The sequence below is a fragment of the Schistocerca gregaria genome, chromosome 3 (assembly GCF_023897955.1).
Source record: "Schistocerca gregaria isolate iqSchGreg1 chromosome 3, iqSchGreg1.2, whole genome shotgun sequence".
Lineage (NCBI taxonomy): Eukaryota > Metazoa > Arthropoda > Insecta > Orthoptera > Acrididae > Schistocerca > Schistocerca gregaria.
Window position 1 is genome coordinate 325054327 of NC_064922.1, and position 16350 is coordinate 325070676.

Genomic DNA, 16350 nt, shown 5'->3' on the forward strand with positions numbered 1-16350 from the left:
GATGTACTCCCAGGAAGTGTAACTAGATTTCTAATTTTCTGAATATGCATTCATAATATTCAGAAATGATCAGCACCGCTGTAAGACTGTTCAGTGATGATGTTTAAGGAAGTACTGTTTCGTATGATTGTAAGGAAATGCAGAAAGATTTGGACAAAATTTTCACTTGGCGTGTAATGAACAGGAGCATTCTAAATATGGATAAATGCAAGATAAAGCCAACTGCAAAGACAAATAACTCAATAGTGTCTACTTACAAGATAAATGATGAACATTTTCAGCACATCATATTTTGCAAATATTAAGAGGTAATACTAAGAAGTGATGTCATGGGTTTTCAGGTAAAATCAGAATTGTGGAAGGCAAATGAAAGACAGAGTGGTTAGAAAGGTTCTGGGAAAGTGCAGTGCACCTTTAAAGAAAACTAGGAACAAGACACCAGTGTGAAGAATTTTAGAGTCCTTATCAAATATGCACGACAGCCAATACCAAACACATTCAAAGATATGCACCTAAGTTAAGAACAATTCAGTCCAGGTGATATGAAAGTGTATTAGAGATGCTTGGAGAAATTATACAAGAATCCTTGGTAGAAAGCCAACAGGTTTCACAAAACCATATTGGATGAATTTAGGAAACCTGCATATGAGGAAGAATGGCCAACTATTCTGCTGCCACCATCACTCATCTCACATAGGGATCATGTAATTATGATTAGGAAGTTTAGGCTTATAGAGAGACATGGGACAACTAATTTACCTACATCAACACACAAATGAAAAACAACACTAACACTGGTACAAAGTATCTCACACATGCACTGAACAATGGTTTGCTGACGAGACATGTGCACTATGTGATCAAAAGTACCCGGACACCTGATTGAAAATTACTCACCAGTTTGTGGCGCCCTCCACTGGTAATACTGGAATTCAATATGGTGTTGGCACACCCTTAGCCTTTGCTGGAAGGTTTCTTGGGGAATGGCAGCTCATTCTTCACAGAGTGCTGCACTGAGGAGAGGTGTCAATGTCTGTCAGTGAGGCTTGGCACAAAGTCAGCATTCCATAATACCCCAAGGGTGTTCTATAGGATACAGGTCAGGACTCCGTGCAGGCCAGTCCATTACAGGGATGTTATTGCCGTGTAACTACTCCACCACAGGCCCTGCATTATGAGCATGTGCTCAATTGTGTTGAAAGATGCAATTGCCATCACCGAACTACTCAACAGTGAGAAGCAAAAAGGTGTTTAGGCCTGTGCTGTGATAGTGCCACGTAAAACAATAAGGTGTGCAAGCCCTCTCCACGAAAAACACGACCACAACATAACACCACTGCCTCCAAATTGTATTGTTGGCACTACACATGCTGGCAGATGACGTTTACTGGGCATTCGCCACACACACACACACACCCTGCCATTGGATCGCCACATTGTGTACCGTGATTTGTCACTCTACATAACATTTTTCCACTGTTCAATAGTCTAATGTTTACACTCCTTACATCAAGTGAGGCGTCATTTGGCATTTACCGGCATGATGTGTGACTCATGAGCAATCGCTTGACCATGAAATCCAAGTTTATTCACCTCCCGCCTAACTGTCTTAGTATTTGCAGTGGATCCTGATGCAGTTTGGAATTCCTGTGCGATTGTGTGGATAGATGTCTGCCTATTACACATTATGACCCTCTTCACCTGTCGGTGGTCTCTGCCAGTCAACAGACGAGGTCGGTGTGTACACTTTTGTGCTGTACATGTCCCTTCATGTTTCCACTTCACTATCACACAAAAAACAGTGGACCTAGGGATGTTTAGGAGTGTGGAAATCTCGCATACAGACGTGTGACAAAAGTGACACCCAATCACCTGACAACATTCGAAGTCTGCGAGTTTAGCGGAGCCATTCTGTTCTGTCATGATGTCTGATGGCTACTGAGGTCGCTGATATGGAGTACCTGGCAGTAGGTGGCAGCACAATGAACCTAATATGAAAAACATGTTTTTGGGAATTACTGGATACTTTTGATCACATAGTGTATATGTACTGATATCTCCCTTGAAGACTGGGCAAAACCAATTTAAGTGCCCCCTCCCTCCTTTCCCTCAATTTGATTTAAGCTGCTTCTGCTGACTAATCTGCAAAACATTAGCTTTGTGAAACAGAGTCACAGTTCACTAGTTCTCTGACCTATTACACTACAATATTTTCAACTACAGATCACAGACTAGCAGATGCTATTCCAGATGCATATATGCAGATATGGTGAAAATGTGAACAGAATTTTACTTGTCTATGCAATTTCTATTTGTAGCCACCAACATTTTAAAATGACATGATAACTTTAGAGCATCTGAATGAACACAAACTTTTACATGACAGGACAACAAAAGCAAATGTATGAATTGAGGTTGCCCCCAACCTTCTTACAGAAGTTGCAACAAATAATGTACGAGTTTCTGTATCTGTAAAAATGGCTCAACACACTTATGTGAGACTGTTACATACTAAAGCAAAGCTGAAATATAGACAGAAACACTCCGCAAAAATGTACAAAAAACAATCACACAAATAGCCACAGAATAATGTTTTAATCCCTTCCTGGAAAAGCTATATCCCGTGCCCAATTTTCATTACCCATAAATGCAAATTACATCTTAATCACTGTGCTACTTACAAGGGAAATATCCTCTTGTGGATGGATAATTTTGCTTGAGGCACCAGTCGTGTTGATAAGAGCAACTTTTTGTGGGCTCTCATTAACAGCAGGTGAAGACGTAGTCTGACTGCTCTGAGTCGTTGCCGTACTGCAGAGAGAAAATTCTGTATACATTACCAGTAATAATGACAAGCAGATAATTTCTGAATACAAATTACCAAAACAGTCACACTGATGCAATTTGCAATTATAAACTGCATCATATAGTTTGTGTACCACTATACTAACTACAAACTTAAATTAACTGTTTACCTGTAGGCTGGAAATGTGGGTTTCACGGGGCCTATGGGTGCATTAGCTGTGGTGGTAGTTCCTCCAGGTGTAGCAGTCGTGGTGACTGAAGTTGTTGGCTAATGAGGAAGGTTTATAAAGAAAGCATTTACAAGTTGTTTACTGGCACCAGAAATTAGTTATGTCATTACAGACAATGTTTGATTAAAAACATAAATATTTAAAAAAATCATTATTTCATATGTATTCAACATATTTTATAACACTAACAGAAGTTTTGGAAAAAAATTATTCTTGATAGTGAGTAACGTAATAGTATGCACAATAAGAAAAACCACATTCAATAAAAGTTACCAATATTTATAATCAAACACATAAATTTATACATATAATGATTTGTTGTATCAATATACAATGATACAATTTACCTGACAACTATCAGTAAGTTAAAAATTATGCTTATCCATAATTAAACGTACTCTATCCACGCATTTTCCATCAATGCAATACACCAAGTTTTCTTCAATGAAATCGTTGTCTATCTTTCTAATGAAGTTTACAGCAATAAAATACCAAGTCGACACAGCTGCTGTTCTCAAACACTTCACATCTGCTGTATGTAAACATGTCAATGTCCTTTTTCACGATCCATACATACAGGGGTTTTCTCAATTACATAATAAATAATTCAGTCATTTTCTCTATGGAGTTCATTCATGTGTATCAGCAGTACTGAATTGTGTGTCACCAGTTATAAAATCCCTACCTTTATAGAATTCCCATTCTTATTACTGTCACTCAGATTTTGTGACCACTTTCTACAAACCTAATTAGTCTCTCTAATCATGTTACTCATAAGAGTTACGAAAAGGTGGGAGGGATAAAAAGGGTGGTAAGTGACATTTGGGAGCATTACATCAGATGCAAATCTACTTAATATAACAAACCAAAAGAGTATATAATGTAGACAAAAGAACACTATGAGAGATAGAGTATTAAAGTTAATGGAAATCTTGAGATGGTCTAACAGGTAACAAATGCAGCAAAGAAGACTCTGTGTGTGTGTGTGTGTCGCCAAAAGATCATATATCACAAGAGTTTTGAGATACATCCGATATAAAAAGCACCTCAGGTGAGTCAGGCATTCATATATATTCTGCACTTTTTGTACTACCTGCGGAGATAACATGGACAAAAAAAAATCTACAATAAGGAAAGTGGAGAATATTTCAATCCACAATTATTTGCTTACATCAATGCTCAAGTTTCTAATAAGATGAGTCATTGATTACTGATTAAAGACTTGTGTATGACACAAACAGCCTTTCTTGTCCTTAAAATATCTTGGGAGAGACAGTAAAATCTTTTATACTTGTTTCTGAATACACTCAAAACTTATCTATTGTAAGTTGATCGTACTTCCAACAATTCTCTTTTAGGATATAGATATTTCCCATCCATCAAACTGATGAAACTAGCTTATTACAATAGTAGTACTATATCTCCTGTTTCATGCAATGGACCAATCCTGTGAGAATTCTAGAGCTATCACTGTTTAAGAACAAATTGCAATCACTATCTCCCAATGGCTACATACTAAATATCACTGCCCCCTCCCCGCCCCCAATACCATTATTCACAGCAACTTGCCAACATTTTAGACACTACCATTGTAAATGAGTACACCTTCTTTACCTTGCAGTCTATGCCTTTGCGAGATGATGTTGCTGCATCAAACAAGTCTCAGGACTGAAGACCACAACATCTCCCAATGGCACAGACTGCAAAGTAAAGAAGGTGTAATCATTTACAATTACAATGGTAGTGTCTAAAATGTTGGCAAGTTGCTGTGAATGGTGGTATTTGGGGGGAGGGGGGGGGGGGGGTGCGCAGTGATATTTAGTATGTAGCACTTTCTTGATTCCATTGTTTATATGATCACAAACCAGTTCTCAGCTTCTTAAGCCATCATCAGGTGGCATCTGAATGTCACAACCATACATAACATGATGTGTGACTTATGCAGATGCTGTATTACTTACACAGATACAGAAGATACATAAAACAATGAGATAGAGAGTGTTTCCAAAAGAAATTATTAAAAAAATCATTACAGAAATCATAACCTTCCAATTACAACAAAAAAGTTTTATGCGGATCTTGTCACCTGTAATAAGTCGCACACGATTTGATATGTAATTGTTATGTTCTGTTGTGCTTACCCAAGAAGCCGAAAGCCGGTTCATGACCAAATAAATAATATTTTGCCACCCGCACTAGTATGTCCATTACTAAGCTTTCATGGCACAAGAAAGCCAAAGGAGCACTACACTGTCGTGACCAACGCAACGGCATTCTGTCACTTGCATTACCAGTTTATTTCCTCTGACAGACCCTTGCTTCAGAACTGTTGATGAAGAAAGAAATCCTCTTCAACCCTTCACAACTTTTAATTCAATAATTATTAAGCTACATATTTATGGTTTTGCTTCAATGGAAAGGAACATCTCCCTTGCCATTACATTATTTAGAACATTATTATCTTTATTTGCAACTGAGGCTGATGTGTTATTTGTATATGTTTATTATCTTGTTACCACAGCTTGTCCTCTTCCTCCATTATTGATTTTATTGTACTGTCTCCCATAACAGCGTAAGTATCAAGGCCATGATCACCCACCCCCCTCTCGCTACGGTACCTTTCTCTCATTTAAAACTATCTCCCTGAAATGTTATACACTTATCAGAGTAACATAATAACAAATATACTTACAGTGGCAGTACTTGGAAACAGTGGTTTGTTCTGAGCTGCTTGAGTTGTTGTTACTGATGCATTCATACCCATGTTCACTGGAGGAGGTGCCATGGAACCCATGGGTCCCATCACTGGCATACCACTAAAAATGTAACAATGAAAGAAGGTAGGTAGAATACCAACAACTAAAACAAGCATCAATTGGAAAGAAAAAGAAAGATGGTCATCTTACCCTGGTCCCATAAATGGTGGTGCCATATGAGGTGTCATAGGTCCCATCATATGATGTCCCATGGGAGGTCCAAATTGTCCCATAGGTCCCATATGTGGTGGCATAGGGGCCTGAGGATGTGGTGTCATCATACCTGGCATCACAGATCCAGGAGGAAGAGCTCCTGGTCCATTACCAAGCAGGCCTTCTGGCTTTGCCTTCTTTGGTGGTGGTTCTTCCTCACCGCTGCTTGGTGACGTCCTCCCTAAACAATTATTTAAGCACTCCTTGGCACATAAATCTTTTTATTTTAGATGGCTTAGTGTGTTTGGAAGAAGGAATCAGAAATTGAGGGAAGTGGGGAGGGTTCAGCCACTAATCACTGTAAAACAACTGATACAGCTGTGTATGTTAACAATGGAGTGATCCTATAATGTTGTAACTTCGCCAAAAATTATAGTGGTGCTCTTCTAACACACACACACACACACACACACACACACACACATATAACAAAGATTCCAAGACTTACCAAGCGCGCGCGCGTGTACGTGTGCGAGTGTACACCTGTCTTTTTTTTTCCCCTAAGGGAAGTCTTTCCGCTCCCGGGATTGGAATGACTCCTTACCCTCTCCCTTAAAACCCACATCCTTTCGTCTTTCCCTCTCCTTCCTGAAGAAGCAACCATCAGTTGCGAAAGCTAGTAATTCTGTGTGTGTGTGTGTGTGTGTGTGTGTGTGTGTGTGTGTGTTTTGTTCATTGTGCCTGTCTGCCGGCGCTTTCCCGCTTGGTAAGTCTTGGAATCTTTGTTTTTAATATATTTTTCCCATGTGGAAGTTTCTTTCTAAAAACAAAGATTCCAAGACTTACCAAGTGGGAAAGTGCCGGTAGATAGGCACAATAAATAAAACTCACAAACACACACACACACACACACACACACACACACACACACAGAATTTCTAGCTTTCACTACCTACGGTTGCTTCTTCAGGAAAGAGGGAAGGAGAGGGAAAGACGAAAGGATAAGGGTTTTAAGAGAGAGGGTAAGGAGTCATCCCAATCCTGGGAGCAGAAAGACTTACCTTAGGGGGAAAAAAGGACAGGTGTACACACACACACACACACACACACACAAAAACCTAAGAAACCTATAAATATTTCATGCTAACTTGATTTTGAAACGGAATTCAGCTATTTCAGATGACAACAAATATGAACTGTATTCAATTTTTCACCACATTTTTCCATGAATATGTTTTTTTTTCCTTAAAAAAAAACAACAACAATGGCAAACCTTTTGCTGAATGACACTAATTACAAGGTACCATTCTAATATATGTGACAAATGTCTAAATAATACATTCATCTAAATATTTTGTACTGACTATTGCTTCAATGAAGTATGTCTCATTTAGAGGAACAAGAACATGAAGTATCTTCTAAGATACACTCTTCTAAAGAGGAAATAAAAAAAGCTTTCTGATGCAGAAACACACTAAAGTAAACTTACCTAAGAAGTTAAAAATTGAGCTAGACAACTTGGAAGGCGAAAGAATACGGTAACCAAATCTCAGATACATTTGGATATGTAAACATATTAAAGTATTTAGTGAAACAGATGTTGCTGTGGTCCTCAGTTCAGGGACTAGTTTGATGCAGCTCTCCATGCTACTCTATCCTGTGCAAGCTTCTTCAACTCCCAGTACCCACTGAAACCTACATCCTTCTGAATCTGTTTAGTGTATTCATGTCTTGGTCTCCCTCTACGATTTTTAGCTGCCACGCTGCCCTCCAATACTAAATTGGTGATCCCTTGATGCCTCAGAATATGTCCTACCAACTGATCCCTTTTTCTAGTCAAGTTGTGGCACACATTTCTCTCTCCAATCCTATTCAATATCTCCTCATTAGTCACGTGATCTACTGATCTAATCTTGAGCATTCTTCTGTAGCACCACATTTCAAAAGCTTCTGCTCTCTTCTTGTCCAAACTATTTATCATCCACATTTCACTTCCACACACGGCTACACTCCATACAAATACTTTCAGGAACGACTTCCTGACACACAAATCTATACTCTATGTCAACAAATTTCTCTCCTTTAGAAACGCTTTTCTTGCCATTGCCAGTCTACATTTTATATCCTGTCTACTTAGACCATTATCAGTTATTTTGCTCCCCTAATAGCAAAACTCCTTTACTACTTTAAGTGTCTCATTTCCTAATCTAATTCCGCTGCATCACCCGATTTAATTCGACTACAATCCATTGCCCTCGTTTTGCTTTTGTTGATGTTCATCTTATATACTCCTTTCAAGACACTGTCCATTCTGTTCAGCTGTTCTTCCAGGGCCTTTGCTGTCTCTGTCAGAATTACAATGTCATCAGCGAACCTAAATGTTTTTATTTCTTCTCCATGGATTTTAATACCTACTCCGAACATTTCTTTTGTTTCCTTTATGGCTTGCTCAATATACAGATTGAATAGCATCGGGGAGAGGCTACAACCCTGTCTCACTCCATTCCCAACCACTGCTTCCCTTTCATGTCCCTCGACTCTTGTAACTGCCATCTGTTTTCTGTACAAATTGTAAATGGCCTTTCGCTCCCTGTATTTTACCCCTGCCACCTACAGAATTTGAAAGAGTATTCCAGTCAACATTGTCAAAACCTTTCTCTAAGTCTACAAGTGCTAGAAATGTAGGTTTGCCTTTCCTTAATCTATTCTCTAAGATAAGTTGTAGGGTCAGTATTGCCTCATGTGTTCCAACATTTCTACAGAATCCAAAGTGGTCTTCCCCGAGGTCGGCTTCTACCAGTTTTTCCATTCATCTGTAAAGAATTAGTGTTAATATTTTGCAGCTGTGGCTTATTAAACTGATAGTTCGGTAATTTTCAGATCTGTCAGCACCTGCTTTCTTTGGGATTGGAATTATTATATTCTTCTTGAAGTCTGGTGGTATTTCACCCATCTCATACACCTTGTTCACCAGATAGTAAGAGTTTCGTCAGGCTACTCCTGGGGCTTGTTTCGACTTAGGAGTTTCAGTGCTCTGTCAAACTCTTCAAGCATTATCATAGCTCCCATTTCAATCTTCTTCTACAGCCTCTTCCATTTCCATTTTATCCTCAAGAACATCGCCCTTGTATTGACCCTCTATATACTCCTTCCACCTTTCTGCTTTCCCTTCTTTGCTTAGAACTGTGTTTCAATCGAAGCTCTTGATATTCATGCAAGTGGATCTTTTTTCTCCAAAGGTCTCTTTATTTTCCTGTAGGCAGTATCTATCTTACACCTAGCGATACATGCTTCTACATCCTTACATTTGTCCTCTAGCCAACCCTGCTTAGCCATTTTGCACTTTCCGTCCATTTTATTTTTGAGACTTTTGTATTCCTTTTTGACTGCTTAATTTACTGAATTTTTGTATTTTCTCCTTTCATCAATTAAAATCAATATCTCTTCTATTGCCCAAGGATTTCTATTAGCCTTCGTCTTTTTACCTACTTGATCCTCTGCTGACTTCACTATTTCATCTCTTAAAGCTACTCATTCTTTTTCTACTATATTTCTTTCTCCCATTCTTGTCAATCATTCCCTAATGCTCTGCCTGAAACTCTCTACAAAGTCTGGTTCTTCCAATTTATCCAGGTTCCATTTCCTTAAATTCTCACCTTTGTACAGTTTCTTCAGTTTTAATCTACAGTTCATAACAAATAGATTGTGGTCAGAGTCCACACCTGCCCCTGGAAATGTCTTACAATTTAAAACTTGGTTCCTAAATCTCTTTCTTAACATTGTATAATCTATCTGATACCTTCTAGTATCTCCAGGCTTCTTCCATGTATAGAACCTTCTTTTATGATTCTTGAACCAAGTGTTAGCTATGATTAAGTTATGCTCTGTGCAAAATTCTACCAGGCGGCTTCCTCTTTCTTTCCTTACCCCATTTCATATTCACCTATTACATTTCCTTCTCTTCCTTTCCCTACTATCGAATTTCAGTCACCCAGAACTATTAAATTTTCGTCTCCCTTCACTACCTGAATAATTTCTTTTATCTTATCATACATTTCATCAAACTCTTCATCATCTGCAGAGCTAGGTGGCAAATAAAATTTTACTACTGTGGTAGGCATGGGCTTAGTATCTACCTTGGCCACAATAATGCATTCACTATGGTGTTTGTAGTAGCTTACCCGCATTCCTATTTTCCTATTCATTATTAAACCTACTCCTGCATTACCCCTATTTGATTTTTTTTGTAACCCTGTATTCACCAGAGCAGAAGCCTTGTTCATTCTGCCACCAAACTTTACTAATTCCCACTATAACTAACTTTAACCTATCCATTTCCCTTTTTCACTTTTTTAACCTACCTGCCCGATTAAGGGATCTGACATTCCACGCTCCGATACGTAGAACGCCAATTTTTATTTCTCCTGATAACAACGTCCTCTTGAGTAGTCCCTGCCTGGAGATTCGAATGGGGGACTATTTTACTTCCGGAATATTTTACCCAAGAGGGCAGTAAAGCTGCATGCCCTTGGGAAAAATTATGGCTGTAGTTTCCTCTTGCTGTCAGCCGTGTGGAGTACCAGCACAGCAAGGCCATTTTGGTTAGTGTTACAAAGCCAGATTAATCAATAATCCAGACTGTTGCCCCTACAACTACTGAAAAGGCTGCTGCCCCTCTTCAGGAACCACACGTTTGTCTGGTCTCTCAACAGATACATCTCCGTAGTGGTTGCACATACGGTACGGCTACCTCTATTACTGAGGCACGCAAGCCTCCCCACCAACGGCAAGGTCCATGGTTCATGGGGGGTAGATAGTGAGACTAATACTTGACTAGTTTGGAGGAATGGACACCTCCATAATGGAATTGAAAGTACAACATAAAGCTGAATCTGTCATCGTAACACTTAGTTCTCTGTGCAATACCACAGAAACCAAAACCGTTAACTGTTACTTTATTTCACTTTCAATTTTCCCTGGTGCTGTTTCTACTATCTTCACTATACTGTAGTCTTTAATTCTACATTAATCTCTTCCTGTCCTACACTAGATTGATACGAAAATATAAATACAAACAGAACATGTCTGATATTCTTCGACACAAAAGGAAATGGAATTAACATCGTAGACCAGAACAAATATTTACCCATTGTTAATTATTAAATTGTGTTGCTTAGATGTGCACAAACGCAATGAAACAATTTGCCATACCAGTGTACATCTCACGGTTGTTATTCCTTCTGGAGTTATTGTTATACAGATGTTCACCTGAAGATAAGGTTTTTAGTGCCACGAAAACAGTAGTGATCCAATAATAAAGGACTAAATACAGCTGAAGCAGTTATTAATACACAAAGTGACTACTCATAGCTCTGGTTGCACCACCTATAAGGTTGTCTGCAATAATGACAATCCTTTTATAACCTCTATGAAATTACCTTTGAATAAAAATAATGAACCAAGGATAGAGCAGAATCAACCAGGAATTTTTTTTAATTAGAATGCACTGATTGGCTGTTAACAATAATTTGGTAGAATTACTAATGACATAATCATTAGTTAGATTATAATAACCAAAACAACCACACATCTGAATCAGTTTTTACTATTAATCTGAAAATAGTTCAGGTAAAAAATAATGGACATATTAAAATGATGTGGAATTTTTTTTGTCAATGAAGTTGAATACCATAAACAACTATCCAAAATTGGAACATAAACTACGCCTTACTCTAGGTAAACCTAGTGATTACTAATTAAAAATGACTGACTTAAGAGGTGTGTTCATACGCGTTCTGTTGTGTAGAGAAATAAAACTGAATTCAGTTTCACGAGACATTAATTTTAGTAATCATAATTTATCAAAAGGTGGAAGTTATAAAAGGATTGTAATTAGTTAAGTAAGTTAACTTACACCACATCTTTTATCTTAGTGGCGAGGCCTGTGGTGTAACATGTTGTTCCACTTCTTCTTCGCAATTGTATGAAAGACGATCATGTAAAAACATTATTTAGGTAGATTATTGTTCACTGTGTGTGGTTTTTTTTTTGGTTTGTGCAGTTACAATGGGAAACAGATGAGAGTACAGAACACTGGTAAGGCATGATGCTATTAATACTCTCCACCTGCTACGGAGGTGGCATTTATACTATAGTGTCAGCGGTGACGCTGTTTTGGAAGGGACAGAGTAAACAAGGGACAATGTAAACGTTGGCATGAAACAGTTGAAGAGACTTCACGAAGAACGTCAATGTAACTCTGAAATAGTCTAGTACGATATTCGTTCGATACTGAGATGCTGTTCATACATATGAGTTAATATGAGATTAGTCACCTAATGCTTCAACTGTTAAATACAATAAACACAATACAAGAAAGTGCTTCAGAAGTGGTTACATGATTTTGTACTAGTTTATATAGTTTGATGCTTCTTACAGTCCTCAACCCTCCACAGACTGCAAAGAAGTCCCTCTATACAATTGGTGACACTGCACAGTAGGTCCACTGCGTCAAGGAAAAACTAGAAGGCAACCATTAGAAAATAAAGTAGGAGTTATCACAAAGGCCATTAGAGTGACAGATTGTTAGTGAAGTTGATGTTACAGTGCTATTTTCTAACACCTCAGCTGAAAGCAGTGTCCCTACCTTATTATTCTGATTGAGTCTCCAGAACACCTTAACAATGATGTAGGACAGCACGAGTCAAATGAAAATGAAGGATTCAATAAAAATTATTTTGCCTTAGAGAAATTTAATATAAAAAAAAGGTTCATGCTTTTTATCAGTGAAACTGACAAACACTTCTGAAGTAACATTTATGAGAAAGAAAGTTCTCAGTTGTAATAGTTATTTTGTCTTTCTGGAAAAGTAACAATATTGGAATTTAATCCTCCTATAAAAACTTGTTTAGGTTACAAATTTCATATGCCGTTGAAAATGCACCAATATATTTTATTTAAATTCCAAATAGCGATCAGATTCACTGCACTGGAAGCTGATTCTATTTTTGTGCACCCCACTTTGCAAGGCGAAACCGATCAATAATTAAAATAATGAGTGCAACTGTGGATTAAAAATGAATTAATATGTTAACTAAGAATGTACTGTTAACTAACACTTCAAATTTATACTGCAGTATCACTACAGTATATGGACGACATTTTGGAAAAATAATGTTTTTGACTGGTAATTCTTTCCAGCTTACCGTACCTCTTCTTCCTTCATCACATAAAAATGCTTCTACCATATCCGTTACAGCAAGAGGTCGAAAACTGGTACTTCATGTAGGATTTGACAACTGGAATTCATTAATCTTCTGTTTCATTCTGCAGAACCCAAGTTGGTGGTGTTAATTTCTAGGGTGATAAGAAGGAGGCTCTCTACCACTGCTGGGGATTAACCACACAGGTTTTCCCCTTACTGAAAACTAGGTCCCCTTTAACAAGTAGAACACAGAGGAAACAGAGAAGGGTTCTCCTATTTAACTGTCTTTTCTGTTTTTAATTACTGATGAAAAAGAACACGAGGAAGTTCGAGGTTTAGCTTTAGGGGTAACAGTTTCTTTTATTATTTTTTTATTGTTGTAAATTGCTTATTTTAAAACATGAAATAAACACTTCTAACTGCAATTTTGCTGTATTTTTCAGAACTGGCATCTTTTGTAGCACTTTCTTCTTCCACACCTTTAGCTCATGACAAGAATTTTTTACCCAATTTTTGAGACCCGCAGCTGAATGTATTTTGGCCTGGCAGTTTCTTATGGAGGACATCATCCAGAAGTTTGGTTTTTGAAATATAGCAAGACTGACAGGAATATCACACTGGATTTTGAGCGAACTGTTATGCAGAGAGAGTTTTTTCTGAAAATTTGCATTGTCTGATGAAAAACAAATGCTTTTAATAATTTCAATCATCACTAATAAACTGCAGATATTGACACTATTTCCGACAGTAGTAATTCAATTTTCATTTACATATGTTTGGCAGAATATCATAAAATGTCCACTTGCTGGCAATATCAAAATGAGGCGGTGGCAAAGAAAACATTTTACTACCAAGACCAGGTCAGAGCAAAACACAATATTGGCTTTTCTGGCGAGCCAGGCAACAGAATTCAGTGCACTGTAGTGGACCAGAGCAGCCAAACAGTATCGTGTCACCTTCATTATGTGATGAAAGAAAGGCTAAGGCAATTGCAACAGATAGTACCAAGAGCTCTCACGAACCGGTTCTATGTTATAACAAACTCGTTAAGCAAGAACTGCAGAAGAGAAACTGCTGATACCTTCATATTAGTAAGCCCTATGCAATCATGACGAATGATGTCAGGTAAACACTGGCTACTACTCTGCTCCATTAACACCGCAGTGGTTTAGCTCATAAGTAAGTCAGTCAGATGGATCGAGGGGGTAAATGATGTTCGCACTCAATTCCATTATTGCAGCAAAGTGACGTCTGGCACAAGTCTGTTTTAGATTTCTTCCACGCTATGGACACAGCCACTACTGTGTGAGAGGGCCACTTTGCCATAGTCATCAGGCACAGAGTTCAGCAACAAAGTTTGCCCCCGTCACATGTGGGAGCACCTGGAGGTCTTTCAGTCCCACCAGGATCATGACACCAGCATTCCTGACCTTCCAGTGGACTGAATGGGCCCTAACTGGACGGCAGGCCATTATCACCAGAATCGCATGGCTACATGGCAACCGCCATCGTGGTACAACGAATGACGACTAAGGGTGGTGAGTGGGAGGGGACAGAGCAGCTCTCAAGTCAGCATGCGTTAAGTTCAATAAACGCATTGCCATCACTCAATGCCACAACGTCATGGTACAGACAGAGCTGTGCCACTGCAAACAGCACAGCACACCGCCAGTGCAGCAACCAGCTAGAATGAAGGGTGCAGTATCAGCTGCCGTGATCTGGCTGAAGGCCACTTACGATGCGATTCCTCGGCGGGTATTGAGAGACAATGGCAACCACAAGTCAAGGCACTATCCGTATTTTTATGAAAACAAATAAAGAATTCTGAATCTTCTTTCACTGTGCCTACTGGAGACCACAGGTCACTATCATCCTTCTGAGGAAAATGGGCAAGGAGTGAACGGGGAGAGTGCCTCCTGACACAGAACCATGCCCTCCCAACAGTCACCTCTTGCAAAATTGGTAACAGAAAGTGGTCAAGCTTCTGACACTTGCAGCATCTACATCAGGAGGCTGTATGAAACGTTTCGTACAGAAGAACACCAGCAGTTACAACTGTTGGGCCAGGTGCTGAGAAGCTTTTTCTCTCTCAGAAGTATATTTTGGTGGCGGTCACATTCGGAATAGGATACAGTGAGTTCAGAGTTACTTTTCAGGGAGTTGCAGTAAAGTGTATTTTGTATCGGTGGATTGTAATTTGTATAGCCATAGAGCACCTCGTGACAGGTTTATTTCACGAACAGTATGGTCATGCATAAGAGAGCTTTGTGAAGTGTCACTGAGTGCCAATGACGTGAGTAATAAGTAAATTTTGACATTTATTATAGTGTGTATTTGTGGTGTATAAGGCTTACTGTGATAAAAACAGAAACTGCACAGATATGACACAAATGCGAGCAGCTTCTACAGCATAAATGGTGTCAGCTTTGACGGAACACAAGAAATCATTAAAAGAACAGAACTGGGAGATGATGAAGCTTGCACAGGATAGAGTAGCATGGAGAGCTACAACAAGCCAGTCTCAGGACTGAAGACTTCAACAACAACAACAACAACAACAACAAGAGTAAATGGCACAACAGTTACGTAAAATGGGAGACCCTTCACAATCAGGTACCAGTAAAGTTAAATCAATACTGGCAGTACCTTCCGCATCCATGAATTCTGTAACCGCTTGTCTTATTTTGCTTTTTTCTGGCGAAACACCGGAAGATACCACTATTTTTATTCAGGAAGTGTTATCCACAGCCAGCTTGTGCAACTGGTCTGAACAAACATCACTGTGGATGGGCAAATTGGTGGGTGAGGCTAAGATGTACATCACGTACCGTAAGATTTTAAGCAAATTAACCACATTTACAGAGTTGGCAATTGGCTTAAGGTAATAGAACAGAAAAATAAATAGTACGCGTTTCTTTAGAGAAAAGTTAAGTAATTTGAGACAACTTCCAAATGAGACTGTCGAAGCATTTTCAGACAGGATACACAAGTTGACCACCCAAACTTATGAGCTGGCTAACAAACCAGATGCTGACGCAGTCTTGTTGAGAAAGGCTGAGGATAGTGCTGGATGTTTTCCTAAGGGGGATTTCTCCAGAATTTTCTTGCAATGAGAATGGAAAATCCACAAAATGTAGAAGAATCACTGCACGTAGCCAATTATCTGCAAGAGATAGATAGTGCTGCTAAGTCTCGGAATGGT

General features: G+C 38.8%; 1 protein-coding gene across 1 annotated transcript in view; it reads right to left on the reverse strand.

Moving 5' to 3' along the window:
* Positions 1 to 16350, reverse strand: part of LOC126356246 (BUB3-interacting and GLEBS motif-containing protein ZNF207-like) — a 71326-nt gene that overhangs the window by 36522 nt on the left and 18454 nt on the right. Inside the window, exons 4-7 of the mRNA XM_050007077.1 lie at positions 5942 to 6185; positions 5728 to 5851; positions 2976 to 3073; positions 2682 to 2811 (exon numbers count right to left, since the gene is read on the reverse strand). Coding sequence (XP_049863034.1) covers positions 2682 to 2811; positions 2976 to 3073; positions 5728 to 5851; positions 5942 to 6185 — 596 coding nt within the window. The remainder of the gene's footprint in view (positions 1 to 2681; positions 2812 to 2975; positions 3074 to 5727; positions 5852 to 5941; positions 6186 to 16350) is intronic.